This window comes from Pleurodeles waltl, chromosome 9 (genome assembly GCF_031143425.1).
Source record: "Pleurodeles waltl isolate 20211129_DDA chromosome 9, aPleWal1.hap1.20221129, whole genome shotgun sequence".
Lineage (NCBI taxonomy): Eukaryota > Metazoa > Chordata > Amphibia > Caudata > Salamandridae > Pleurodeles > Pleurodeles waltl.
This window is the reverse complement of record NC_090448.1, coordinates 1,175,210,240-1,175,225,605: the sequence shown is the minus strand read 5'-3', so window position 1 is coordinate 1,175,225,605 and position 15,366 is coordinate 1,175,210,240. Positions and strand designations below refer to the sequence as shown.

The 15,366-nt window shown below is 45.4% G+C and overlaps 1 protein-coding gene across 4 annotated transcripts in view; it reads left to right on the top strand.

Annotated features, from left to right (window-relative positions):
* Window positions 1-15,366, top strand: part of HEATR5A (HEAT repeat containing 5A) — a 362,218-nt gene that overhangs the window by 181,213 nt on the left and 165,639 nt on the right. For all 4 annotated transcript variants that reach the window (XM_069209087.1, XM_069209090.1, XM_069209089.1 and 1 more), the window contains exons 19-20: window positions 377-536; window positions 11,826-12,015. In XM_069209087.1, coding sequence (XP_069065188.1) covers window positions 377-536; window positions 11,826-12,015 — 350 coding nt within the window. The remainder of the gene's footprint in view (window positions 1-376; window positions 537-11,825; window positions 12,016-15,366) is intronic.

Here is a 15,366-nt window from a genome sequence, read left to right as displayed (position 1 = left end):
TCGGGTGGGATCTTAACAAATGGAGTGTAACGTGGCCTCTCACCTGTGTGTACAGGTCACCACGGCAGCCTGTTGTATGTGTGTGAAGTCTTTATTAAGTGTGGTCTCTTGCTGTGTACAAACCACGCATGATCACCTAAGTCAATGTCAGCATATTTTGCAGTAAGACAAAAGTATGTTTGCCATTGATAATCATGTCTAACATGGTGTGCACAGCACAGTGTCTTCTGTTGCAATGTTGGTCGTTTTTTGTGAGTGTTTGGCATCTCTTGTGTGTGAACTCTACAGTCTCACCTGTCTGTGTGTATTTGCCTTTTCTCATGTGCGCAAACTGTACATTAGCACTTTCATGACGCCCGTTTCTCTCTGATTCTAGGTTGAAGTCTGCAAGGGATGTGGTATCCCGGACCGGCCACGCACTGGCCCTTGGCTCCCTGTATCGATACCTTGGTGGCATTGGTTCCACTCAGCACCTAAGCGCCTGCGTGGGAATCCTGTACACTCTCGCCCAGGACAGAACGTCGCCTGAAGTACAGGTGGGCTGCTCGTACCTGCCGAAAGCAAAGCTTCAGAGTTCGATGTGCAGTGAAAGTACACGTTGGAATGTACCTGCTTTGAAGTCTCACAAACGTAGGAGGGAGGTTCAGATTGGACAAATACTAAGATTCTCATAATCACTCACAGAAAACGCAACAGGAGTTGTTTAACAAACCACTTCAGCATATGGAAGAACAAAGCAGCATTATCTGCTCCAGAATCCTTGTGTATTGATCACTTTGGATTCTCCCAGGCTATAGAGGAGAGGGGAGATGACCTCGGGGCCCAGTTGGGCATAGCTGGAGGCACCCATTAACTGAACAATTCCCACCACAGGACTTTGCGGCTCCAGTTTCCTACTGGGCTTAGCAGTGCAGGTATCACTTGTTGAGCTTGGTCACCCTTCCTCTAATCAGCGTCTCTTCTTTCAGGCAGTTGTGATAGGCTCCCTCTAAGGCTGCCCCTTCTGCGGAAAGACCTCTATTGTTTCTCTCTCAGCAGCAGGGGCAGGCTCGTCTTCTCAGGGCAGAACCTCTGTGCTTCACGCTGTAATGCTTGGACCCCACCTAGCAGCAAAGATGACTGCCAGAGGCACCAGTCCCGGATCACACAGTTTCTCCAACATTTGGAGGAGTATTTCACTGGACATTGGGAAGTCCTCAAACCTTGACTTGGGTGGGGGGGGGGGGGGGGGGGGGGGTCAGCCTTATTTTTATGTTGTTTCCACACAGTTTGTGGCTTCTACAACCACTAGTGTGTGGTTCCATATTATTTGTATCCTTTGTTTATTCATTCCAGACAGGCCCGCCCTAGTCTTGATCCTCGAGTGTCAGAAGGAAGGAGTCATGGGGCTGAAGTTTCTGGCTCAGAGAAGGGCCAGAATTGGCATGAAAGAGAAAAGCCACTCGTTCTATACCTGTCATCATGACAGGGGTAACACCTGAGGGAACAATAGGGCAGGACTATAACTCGCGTCCCAAAGACACTGTAACTCGCGCCCTTTCCATGCACTGTTTTCTTATCAATATTTTTATTGAAAGTGTTGCGGTGATAATATCAGGTGCCATAGAAGATGTCATCAATGATATAATATGTGGAGTAATTAGCTGTGCATGGGGGGGGGGGCAAGTTCTAGTTACCATGTGCCACGAGTTATAGTATATAATACTCGATTATAGTGTACATGAGATAACTCTAACTACTGAATTTCTCTGGTTTTGCGCGAGTAAATTCAGAACCCAACCATAACATCACTGAAACAGTTTGTTTTTTAAGTGATATATATATATATATGTTCGATGCCATGTGTAGCTGCAGATACACATGCGCTCTGAGTGATACAACTTGTTTTTCTTCGAAGAAGTCTTTACGAGTGACTCCTCCCTTTCGGCTCCATTGCGCATGGGCGTCGACTCCATCTTAGATTGTTTTCCCCGCAAAGGGTGAGGTAGGAGTTGTGAGTATACTAGAGGTGCCCATGCAATGGAGTAGTAATGTATGTACATAGTATGTATTAAAATAATATGTTTGATGGCATGTGTAGCTGCAGATACACATGCTGTGCACATCCCGCCAGCTGGTGTTGGGCTCGGAGTGTTACAAGTTGTTTTTCTTCGAAGAAGTCTTTTCGAGTCACGAGACCGAGGGACTCCTCCCATTTCGACTCCATTGTGCATGGGCGTCGACTCCATCTTAGATTGTTTTTTTTCCGCCATCGGGTTCGGACGAGTTCCTTTTCGCTCTGTGTTTCGGGTCGGAAAGTTAGTTAGAATCTCGGAAAAATCGTCGGTATTGTTTGCGTTCGGTATCTGGTTAGTTACAACAGATCGACACCGAATTGAGAAGAGCTCCGGTGGCCCTTCGGGGTTTTTTCGATTCCCGTCGGGGCCTGGTCGGCCCGGCCACGTGTCTCTTCAAGGCTGATGGAACGGACCCCATTCCGCTTCTGTCCAAAAGGCCATAGCAAGTATCCATATACAGATCAACACCTGGTCTGTAACTTGTGTTTGTCACCGGAACACAGGGAGGATACTTGAGGCCTGTCGAGCTTTTCGGTCGAGGAAGACACTCAGGGACCGAAGAGCAAGAAGACTGCAAATGGTGTCGGCGCCGACAGGACAAGGGTGTTTCGAGGAGGAGGAAGAAACATTCTCCATCCAGGATTCGGACTCGGAGGACGTCGATCCCGAAGAAACGCCGAAAACCGTGAGTAAGACGTCGAAACAAAAAACTCACGAAAAGACTGCCAAAGCCCAGGGGACGCCACCGCCAACAGGCCATGGCTTAACCCGAAAAGTAGGTGACCGTCCATCGGCACCGAAAAAGGGCGAGCTGGTGTCGAAGTCATCCGACTCCGGTCGAGATACAGGCACGCAGCAATCTCGGGCCCGAGAGAGTGGCTCCGAAAAGATTCGGCACCGAGACAGCGGCACCGAAGTTGGTCGGCACCGAGAGGGCACGACGCCGAAAAGAAAAAAGATTTTGTCGGAGCCGAAAAAAGCAGCAGAAAAGGTTTCGGTGCCGAAACATCCGGCATCCGAACCGAAAATTAGTTCCTATTCAGAGGAACAAGGATTGTCCTCTCAAATGAAGACACACAGATTTGAAGAGGAATTACAAACAATAGAGCCAGATCACACGCAAAGGCGGCTCTTTATTCAAAAAGATACAGGGAAGATCAGCACTCTTCCCCCAATCAGAATGAAACGAAAACTTGCCTTCCAAAACAAGGACAAGGACAAACAGCCACAAGCAAAAGTGGCTAAACAAATAACACCACCACCATCCCCACATCACTCTCCACAACTATCACCGGTAGCCACTCCACCAATGATGCAATCCCCAACACATACGGGGATGAGTCAAGATGACCCTGACGCATGGGACCTTTATGACGCACCAGTGTCAGACAATAGTGCTATCCAGCAAGACCCTCGCCACCTGAGGATAGTACAGGCTACATTCAAGTGGTATCAAGGGCAGCAGCATTTCACAATGTCAGCCTTCACTCAGAACCCATTGAAGATGACTTCCTTTTTAATACACTGTCGTCTACGCACAGTCAATATCAAAGTCTGCCAATGTTGCCCGGAATGCTAAAACACTCCAAACAGGTGTTTGAAGAGCCTGTCAAAGGGAGAGCCATTACTCCAAGAGTAGATAAGAAATATAAACCGCCACCAACAGACCCAGTGTACATCACACAACAGCTATCACCAGACTCTGTTGTAGTTGGAGCAGCGCACAAAAGAGCCAACTCTCATACTTCAGGAGACGCGCCACCTCCAGATAAAGAGAGTAGAAAATTCGACGCGGCAGGCAAAAGTGTGGCGGCACAGGCAGCAAACCAGTGGCGTATTGCAAATTCGCAAGCTTTGCTAGCCAGATATGATAGGGCCCATTGGGACGAGATGCAACACCTTATTGAACACTTGCCAAAGGAGTTTCAAAAAAGAGCGCAGCAAGTGGTCGAAGAGGGACAAAATATCTCCAATAATCAAATTCGATCAGCAATGGATGCTGCAGACACAGCTGCTAGAACTGTCAACACAGCAGTAACAATAAGGAGACATGCATGGCTGCGTACATCAGGATTTAAACCAGAGATACAGCAGCAGAGAACAGCATTCAACGGACAGCAGTTGTTTGGGCCGGAAGTGGACACTGCAATTGAAAAACTTAAAAAAGACACTGACACGGCCAAAGCCATGGGCGCCCTCTACTCCCCGCAGAGCAGAGGCACATTTCGGAAAACACAATTTCGAGGGGGGTTTCGAGGGCAAACCACAGAAGCCACAACCTCAGAAACAAAGCCCACTTACCAAAGCCAGTATCAGCGGGGAGTTTTTCGGGGACAATATAGAGGAGGACAGTTTCAAAGAAACAGAGGAAAGTTCCAAAGTCCCAAAACTCCTCAAAACAAACAGGGACTTCAAGGTCACAAATCCCCAACACATAACACCTGTGGGGGGAGACTAAACAAGTTTTACACACATTGGGAGGAAATAACAACAGACACTTGGGTCTTAGCAATTATCCAGCATGGTTATTGCATAGAATTTCTCAAATTCCCTCCAAACGTCCCACCGAAAACACACAATATGTCAAAACAACATATAGATCTTCTAGGACTAGAAGTTCAGGCATTGCTACAGAAAGAAGCAATAGAATTAGTACCAAAAGATCAATTAAACACAGGAGTTTACTCACTGTACTTCCTGATACCCAAAAAGGACAAGCGCCTGAGACCGATACTAGATCTCAGAACATTAAATACCTACATCAAATCAGACCATTTTCACATGGTTACTCTACAAGACGTAATCCCACTGCTCAAACAACAAGACTACATGACAACACTAGACCTAAAGGATGCATATTTCCATATACCAATACATCCTTCACACAGAAAGTACCTAAGGTTTGTATTCCAAGGGAGACATTACCAATTCAAAGTGTTGCCATTCGGAATAACAACTGCGCCAAGGGTTTTTACAAAATGCCTGGCAGTAGTAGCTGCACATATCAGAAGGCAGCAAATACATGTGTTCCCATACCTAGATGATTGGTTAATCAAAACCAATACGCTAAAACGGTGTTCACAACACACAAAATATGTCATAGAAACCCTACACAAACTAGGTTTCTCAATCAACTACGCAAAGTCACACCTGCAGCCGTGCCAAACACAGCAATACTTGGGAGCAACAATCAACACAGCAAAAGGGATTGCTACTCCAAGTCCACAAAGAGTACAAACATTTCACAATGTAATACAAACCTTGTATCCAAAACAAAAAGTACAAGTCAAAATAATACTAAAACTACTAGGCATGATGTCCTCATGCATAGCCATTGTCCCAAATCCAAGACTACACATGAGGCCCTTACAACAGTGCCTAGCATCACAATGGTCACAAGCACAGGGTCAGCTTCTAGATCTGGTGTTGATAGACCGCCAAACTTACCTCTCGCTTCAATGGTGGAACAGTATAAATTTAAACCAAGGGCGACCTTTCCAAGACCCAGTGCCACAATACGTGATAAATAACAGATGCTTCCATGACAGGGTGGGGAGCACACCTCAATCAACACAGCATCCAAGGACAATGGAACATGCAGCAAAAACAGTTACACATAAATCACCTAGAACTGTTAGCAGTATTTCTAGCGCTGAAAGCATTTCAACCCATGATAACCCACAAATACATTCTTGTCAAAAAAGACAACATGACAACAATGTACTACCTAAACAAACAAGGAGGGACACACTCAACACAGTTGTGTCTCCTAACAGAAAATATGGCATTGGGCGATTCACAACCACATTCGCCTAATAGCACAATTTATTCCAGGAATTCAGAATCAGTTAGCAGACAATCTCTCACGGGATCACCAACAGATCCACGAATGGGAGATTCACCCCCAAATACTGAACACTTACTTCCAAATTTGGGGAACACCACAAATAGATCTATTTGCAACGAAGGAAAACTCGAAATGCCAAAACTTCGCATCCAGGTACCCACAACATCCGTCTCAGGGCAATGCGCTATGGATGAACTGGTCAGGGATATTTGCTTACGCTTTTCCCCCTCTCCCTCTCCTTCCATATCTAGTAAACAAGTTGAGTCAAAACAAACTCAAACTCATACTAATAGCACCAACATGGGCAAGGCAACCTTGGTACACCACACTACTAGACCTGTCAGTAGTACCTCATGTCAAACTATCAAACAGACCAGACCTGTTAACACAACACAAACAACAGATCAGGCATCCAAATCCAGCATCGCTGAATCTAGCAATTTGGCTCCTGAAATCCTAGAATTCGGACACTTAGACCTCACACAAGAATGTATGGAGGTCCTAAAACAGGCTAGAAAGCCTACCACTAGACACTGCTATGCAAATAAATGGAAAAGATTTGTCTATTACTGCCATAATAATCAAATTCAACCCTTACACGCATCTACAAAAGATATAGTAGGATACTTACTACATCTGCAAAAAGCAAAACTAGCTTTCTCTTCCATAAAAATACATCTCGCTGCAATTTCAGCTTACCTGCAAATTACGCACTCAACTTCATTATTTAGGATACCAGTCATAAAAGCGTTTATGGAAGGCCTAAAGAGAATTATACCACCAAGAACGCCACCAGTTCCTTCATGGAACCTCAACATTGTCTTAACACGACTCATGGGCCCACCTTTTGAGCCCATGCACTCTTGTGAAATGCAATACTTAACGTGGAAAGTTGCATTTTTAATTGCCATCACATCTCTAAGAAGAGTGAGTGAAATTCAAGCGTTTACCATTCAAGAACCATTTATTCAAATACACAAAAATGAAGTTGTTCTACGAACAAATCCCAAATTTTTACCAAAAGTAATCTCACCGTTCCACTTGAATCAAACGGTAGAATTACCAGTGTTCTTCCCACAGCCAGATTATGTAGCTGAAAGAGCACTACATACATTAGACATCAAGAGAGCGCTAATGTACTACATTGACAGGACAAAAGAAATTAGGAAGACAAAACAACTATTTATTGCCTTCCAAAAACCTCATACAGGAAATCCAATTTCAAAACAAGGTATTGCCAGATGGATAGTAAGATGCATCCAAACCTGCTATCTTAAAGCAAAGAGAGAACTGCCTATTACACCAAAGGCACACTCAACCAGAAAGAAAGGTGCTACTATGGCCTTTCTAGGAAACATCCCAATGCAAGAAATATGTAAGGCAGCAACATGGTCTACGCCTCATACATTTACTAAACACTACTGTGTAGATGTGTTATCTGCACAACAGGCCACAGTAGGTCAAGCCGTACTAAGAACTTTATTTCAAACTACTTCCACTCCTACAGGCTGAACCACCGCTTTTGGGGAGATAACTGCTTACTAGTCTATGCACAGCATGTGTATCTGCAGCTACAGATGCCATCGAACTGAAAATGTCACTTACCCAGTGTACATCTGTTCGTGGCATGAGACGCTGCAGATTCACATGCGCCCACCCGCCTCCCCGGGAGCCTGTAGCCGTTTAGAAGTAGATCTTAAACATTTGTAAATAGATTACTTGAAACTTTATTATGTACATACACATTCACTCCATTGCATGGGCACTATTACTAGCATACACAACTCCTACCTCACCCTCTGCGGGGAAAACAATCTAAGATGGAGTCGACGCCCATGCGCAATGGAGTCGAAATGGGAGGAGTCCCTCGGTCTCGTGACTCGAAAAGACTTCTTCGAAGAAAAACAACTTGTAACACTCCGAGCCCAACACCAGATGGCTGGATGTGCACAGCATGTGAATCTGCAGCGACTAATGCCACGAACAGATGTACACTGGATAAGTGACATTTTCCTTATTTACATATTTACAATTTTCATGCAACAAAAAATGGCTACAGGCTCCCGGGGAGGCTGGAGGGTGCATGTGAATCTGCAGCATCTCTTGCCACGAACAGATGTACACTGGCTAAGTGACATTTTCCGTTCGATGGCATGTGTAGCTGCAGATACACATGCTGTGCATAGACTACAAAGCAGTAATCTCCCCAAAAGCAGTGTTTAGCCTGTAGGAGTTGAAGTTGTCTGAAATAATGTTCTTAATACAGCCTGTCCTACTGTGGCTTGTTGTGTTGCTAACACGTCTACACAGTAATGCTTAGTAAATGTATGAGGCGTAGACCAGATGGCTGCCTTACAAATTTCTGTCATTGGTATATTTCCAAGAAATGCCATTGTGGCGCCTTTCTTTCTAGTGGAATGTGCCCTTGGTGTAGTGGGTAATTCTCTTTTTGCTTTCAGGTAACAGGTTTGAATACATTTAACTATCCATCTGGCAATGCCTTGTTTGGATATAGGGTTACCTGCGTGAGGTTTCTGGAAAGCTACGAACAATTGTTTTGTTTTCCGAAATAGTTTCGGCCTGTCAATGTAATACATTAGTGCTCTTTTTATGTCTAATGTATGCATCGTCTCATGCCACGAACAGATGTACACTGGGTAAGTGACATTTTCCATTCCCACGCAGCTGGATTCAGCAAAGCACCTAGTTTCATTGAACTGGCAGAGCTAATTAAAGAGCGAGACAAGACACCCTTTTTACCCCATCACTGTCACCTCTGTTTGCTACAGACTGACATCTGACAGTAGTCCCGCCTGCAAAATGTGATCCAGCATGCAGCACTGTGACAGATCTTCTCATGTGGCGCAGCTTTTATGCCATTGGTACCAACCTTCTGAACGGAAGTACTAACCACTGCACACCTGGCCCAAGATACGAGGGGCCAGTATTTCGGAACGGTCTTCTTTATTCAGTGAGGTTAAAGACGCAAACACATTTACCAGCCTTTAACTTTTGTATTTGCGCTCCACCCATTCAAAGGGAGCATGTTTAGCTGTGTTTGTACAATGAATAATTCGGCACTTTTATTGCAAAATTGCTTATTGTAAAATAGCTGTGTTAGAAGCAAATGGGGATTTGGCTCATTCGCATCATAGCATTAGATTTGGGGAGAGTGAATTAATATCCTAGAATACCCCTTTTGTGATACTGACTAAACGTCTACTTGAAAGGCTCAGAACATGTTTGGGGAGGCATTAAACCTGGTGGGCAGGGAAGTATTTCTGACTCTTTCCATGAATCCTATTTCAGCTGGTTGTGTTTTCTTTCTGGCAATTATTGAAATACAAATCTATTATTAAGTGCTTGATTTTCAAGGCGCTATGTATGTTGCAATAGCCCCACCCCAGCCCTTCACTTCATCCATGAGAAAAGTGAAACAGGCTTTGGACATTCATTACCTCAACGAGTAAGTGACCGTGTAATAAAATGTTGTTGTTTTTTTGCATTCTGACATTTTTTACCTCTGTAGGTAGATGTCAGTATATGACCCCTGCTTCCTCCAATGCCCCTTTGCTACCGTTCCCACACATGCATGTAGTTACATTTATTTCTCACCCCTTTAATTATTCCCTAGAGAGAGCAGTTCCCAAAATTAAACAACACTGGATAGTACTTTGTACTTTCGGATACACCATAGCATAGCCAGCCCCAGGCCTTTGCCGAAGGTGCCATAACATATTGCACCCATCTCATGTTGGTGCAGGTCTTCTGCTGCCTACCAGTCCATAACCTATTGACCACGTCTTGTGCCTGTGGAAGGGCTGCTAGCTAAGGTTAGATACACTATAACCTAGTGTACCCCTCTTGTGCCCGTAGAAGGGCTGCTAGCTAAGGTTAGATACACTATAACCTAGTGTACCCCTCTTGTGTCCGTAGAAGGGCTGCTAGCTAAGGTTAGATGCACTATAACCTAGTGTACCCTTCTTGTGTCCGTGGAAGGGCTGCTAGCTAAGGTTAGAAGCACTATAACCTAGTGTACCTCTCTTGTGCCCGTAGAAGGGCTGCTAGCTAAGGTTAGAAGCACTATAACCTAGTGTACCTCTTGTGTCCGTGGAAGGGCTGCTAGCTAAGGTTAGATGCACTATAACCTAGTGTACCTCTCTTGTGCCTGTGGAAGGGCTGCTAGCTAAGGTTAGATACCCTGCCATTCTGATATATTAAACAATACTGATTTTAGTGGGGCTGAGAACTAATTTTAAACTATCACTCTCCTGCCAGAAAAAGTGCCTGACCTTTACAATTTCTAGTGAGTGTTTATCACTACGGCAGCCACTTATAAAAAGATATCCGGCAAAGAGCCCCCTAACGGGGAGCCCGTCAGACATTTCAGCGCCGGTCTGACGAGGAGCAACCCGATGATGAAGCATGACATCCTATCGGATGTGTGAGGGCTCTTGCTCCTGAACATTAAAGTTCCCCTAGATACATCCCTTTCTGGAACAGTGTACACATCAATTGTGTTATTAGATACACTATAACCTGGTGTACCCCTCTTGTGTCCGTGAATGGGCTGCTAGCTAAGGCTAGATGCACTATAACCTAGTGTACCTCTCTTGTGTCTGAGGAAGGGCTGCTTGCTAGCTAAGGTTAGATGAACTATAACCTAGTGTACCCCTCATGTCCGTGGAAGAGCTCCTGTTGTATACAGGTCGTTACACCTTAACTTATAGTATCCACCTCATGTTTGTGGAAGGGCACCTGCTGCTGTGTTCGTACAGATGGACATAACATAAGGTATTGTACGCCTCCCTGGTCCATGGAAGGGCTGCTACTTAAGGGTACACATAACATAAACTATTGTACCCCTCTCGTGTCCGTGGAAGAGAAGGGCTGCTAGTTAAGGGTAGACACACCATAACCTATTGTATGCTTCTCGGGTCTGTGGAAGGGCTGCTAGTTAAGGGTAGACACACTAAGCTCTCGTGTCCGTGGAAGGGCCGCCATTTAAAGGTAGACACACCATAACCTGTTGTACCCCTCTCGTGTCTGTGGCAGGGCTGCTATTTAAGGTAGACACACCATAACCTATGGTACCGCTTTCTTGTCTGTGGAAGGGCTGCTACTTAAGGGTAGATACACCATAACCTATTGTACCCCTCTCGTGTCCGTGGAAGGGCTGCTAGTTAAGGGTAGACAGACTATAAACTATTGTACGCCTCTCGTGTCTGTGGAAGGGCTGCTGCATAACGTATTGTACCCATCTCATTCTTGTGGAAAGGCTACTGAGGATACAGGTAAACACATCATAATCTGTTAAACCCATCTTTGGTCTATGGAAGGGCTGCTGCTGCTGTATGTGTGCATAGGTGGATGCACCATAATCTTGTTTTTCCATCTCGTGTCTGGGGAAGCGCTGTAGTATACAGCGAGAGACACCATAACATACTCTGCCCATCTCCTGTCTGTGGATGGGCTGCTGCCGTGTAAAAGTAGACTGTAACATATGGTGCCCATCTTGTGTCCGTTGAAGGGATGCTACTGTGTATGCCGTGTGCAAGTAGATGCACTGTAACCTATCGTACCCATCTCGTGTCTCTGGAAGTGCTGCTGTATACAGGTAGGTACACCATAACCTATTTGTAGCCATATCATGTCTGTGGAAGGATGGCTAGCAAGGGTAGACGCACCGTAAAATATTGTACTCTTGTGTCTGTGAAATGCTGCTGCTGTGTACTGGTACTCACACTGTGTCCTGTTGTATCCATCTCGTGTCTCTGGAAGTGCTGCTGTATACAGGTAGACACACCATAACCTATGTGTAGCCATATTGTGTCCGTGGAAGGGCTGCTGCTTTGTATTGCACCTTAATCGTTCTCCTCCAGCTTGTAGTGTACTGATTTTCTTCCCATTTTGTCTTCCAGGCCTGGTCGGTGCATGCCCTGTCATTGGTCATCGACTCTGCCAGTGCTCTCTACCTCGTGCATGTGGAACCATCCATGTCCCTCCTCCTCCGGTTACTGTTGTCTGTGCCGCCGGCTTACGCTGAGGTTCACCAAAGCCTGGGCCGCTGCCTCAATGCCCTCATTACCACATTGGGGCCAGAACTGCAAGGTATCATAGCGCTTCCTGTCGATGACGGGACAGTTAAACCACATATGAATTTTAAAACAGTTAGAAATGTACCTAGCTGGTTAAGGGGGCTGTGGAAAAGATCAGGGGCTTCCTAGCCAAGGCCAAAATACCACTACACCCTGGTAAATGAGACATCATGGACGGGAGGTGAAGATTTAGGTAAAGTATTTCCTCTTTCGTTAATGTTGGTTGAGGATTAAGGTTTAATCTTGGGTAATGTTTTAGGGTCACCCAGGGTGCAACATTATCAAGAGTACAGTTTTGAGAATATGTAATGGAATGTCCAGACCACCGACTTGATATTTGGTGTTTCTTAGGTTTATATTTGTCTAAACATCTACACCACATTTGAAACCTGATAGGAATGATGTTTTTGTTGGATCTAAGAATTAAAAACCACTATAGTATACTTTGGCTATAGTGCCTTTTGCCACCTGGGTGCAACCAAAATCCTTGCTTTAGGTTGACTTTGGGTTATTTTGCTAGTGATTAAGACAGTGTAAGAGTTTTATTCTTAGAGCTACTGCCCTATGGAATAAACTGTGGGATTTTAGATGGAGATAGAATTGAATTGAATGTGGGGTACTTCAGGAGCCCACTCATACCAAAGGCATCGAAGCGATTGACTACGTAAGCAGAGCGGTAGGGACCCTGCAGCGAGCTACTGTGAGAAAAGGCAAGTTTTAGGTTGCTTGTGAAAAGGTACCCAAGAGTTCAAGCCTCTAATCTGTACTGGGAGAGAATTCCAAAGTTTTGCCGCAGTCACCAAAAAGGCCTGGTCCCCCTATCTAACTTCCTTACAGCGGCGCTACCCGGAGGCCTGCAGATCTTGAAGGGCAACTAGAAATATACCACTTTAAGGCGGATCACAGATAACCTGATCCCTGAGAGTGGAAAGCCTTATGTGTCAAGCAGAGAGCTTTAAAAGTGATATATTTCCTTATGGGAAGCCAGTGAAGCTGTCTTAGACCCACCCAGGCTGAAGAAAGCTTTGGTAGTCCTAGTTTTAGACAGGCTGCTACATTCTGAATAAGCCGAAGCTCATTCAGAGATGATTGATTAATATTCAAATACAGTGCATTGCAGAAGTCCAATCTTGATGTAATCAGCGCAGTAACTATGGATACTCTAAGGGCCATATGTACGAACACATTTTCCCATTGAGACAGAATGGGAAAAACCCTTTGCTACATCTGGCCCTAAGTTCTTTGGGTACAAAAGGCAAGACCTTTCCAGTTCAGTGGCTAGCATATTCTTGGAAAGACACAGTCCAGGTTTTAAGGGAGAAGTCATAGTTCTGATGGGTCTGGGTTTTTCCAGTCAGGCAATGTAGCTCTGAGTCAGCAGACAATATGACACATTTCAGGATGTTATCAAAAGATACGTTTTGTTCATTTCTTGGAAGAGCTGTGCCACCCTGCGTGTGTGTTTCTCGTTCTGTTTTGTTTCTCGTTCAGTGAGCTCCAGCATCTGTCTGTATGCTTGAGGTACTGAATGATTTTTCCACCTCTGCTGGCTAGAGTGAGAAGTGTGGTGTTGGGGGGGATTGTGGTTGGTAGAGGTGGTGAGATGGTCACCCAGGAGCTGACTTCTCTGTAGCAGATCAGTTCCTTGTGATGAGTTGGCTCTAGGTTGGCCCAAAAACCATATACAACTGTAACCCAGTGTTGCGAATTTCTGCCAGTTTTGTGGTAGCATCAGGAAGCCTGAGCCAGCAGACAGTGCAGCCTTTTTAAAATCCCAGCACTTCAGCCAGTCATGGGGATCGATTGCGGTTAAGCTCTGGCCATAGGTCTTGTCATTGGAGTCTGTTAGAAATGGGGTCTTTGGTTGGCAGTCAGGTTACCCCCTGTCCAAGCAAGGACCCTCACTTTAGTCAAGGTAAAGGAGAATCACCCTCAGTTAACCCCCACGTACCCCCTTGGTAGCTTGGCACGAGCAGGCAGGCTTAACTTCAGAAGCAATGTGTAAAATATTTGTACCAACACACACAGTAACTCAGTGAAAACAAAACAACAAAACACAGGTTTAGAAATGTATCAAAACAAAACAAGACCAAAGTGACAAAAATCCAACATACACAAGTCAAGATATGAATTTTAAAAAGAATAAGAATCTTAAATCCTTAGAAAACAGTGAGAACGCTGTTAGCGCACAGAAGTACCTGGGTAGCATCAAAATAAAGCCGCACGGGCGAGTGTGTCAAAGGCCAGCGATTCGTCGATTTCTCACTCGCAAGCGAGACTGTGCGTCATTCCTCCTCCGGTCGGGTTGACGTGTGTCGTTTCTTCTCTCCCGCAAGAGAGCAATGCGTCGATCCGGATGAGCACCTCAGGTCTGGGCAGACTTTGCGTTGATTTTCCGCGCCCAGCTATGTGTCGAAATCCGGTCGCACGGTGTCAATAAACTGCGTTGCCTGGTGGCTTGTCGTTAAGAGCAGCCACTGCGGGTGTTGCGCATCGTTTCTCCAGCCGCGTTGTGTCGATGTCCCAGGCGCGATGCAGGTAGAGCACCGATTCTAGCCGCGAGGCCGGCGGCATGTCTTTTATCAGCTGCGAGGCGGGTGGTGCGTTGAAAGTATCCCCGCACGGCGGTCTTTGCGTGGATTTCTGTCCTTTTCCACCAGCTGCACCTTTCAAGGGCCCAGAGACCGGTTAGGGCACCACTTGTCAGGCAGGACTCTCAGCAGAAAGCCCAATTGCTTGCGGAGAGAAGTCTTTGTTGTCCCTGAACCCACAAAGTCACAGAATGGTTTAAGCAAGTAAATGCCTACTCTCTAAAAGTGGCATTTTCAAACACACAATCTAAAAACCAACTTCACTAAAAGATGTATTTTTAAATTGTGAGTTCAGCGACCCCTAACTCCACATGTCTATCTGCTTCCAAAGGGAATCTGCACTTTAATAATATTTAAAGGCAGCCTCCATGTTGACCTATGAGAGAGAGAGCCTTGCAACAGTGAAAACCGAATTTGGCAGTATTTTACTGTCAAGTAGGTACACTTGCCAAGTCGAATTGGCGGTTTAAAACTGCACTCACAGACACTGCAGTAGCAGGTCTGAGCCATGTTTACAGGGCTACTAATGTGGGTGGCACAACCATTGCTGCAGGCCCACCAGTAGCATTTGATTTACAGGCCCCCTTGCACCTCTAGTGCACTTTACTAGGGACTTACGGGTAAATCAAATTTGCCAATCATCGATAAGCCAATGTACACATACAATTTATACAGGGAACACTTGCACTTTAGCACTGGTCAGCAGTGGCAAAGTGTCCAGAGCAAACGAAACTGCAGAAACCGAGTCCAGCACACAGAAATAACCTGGGAAG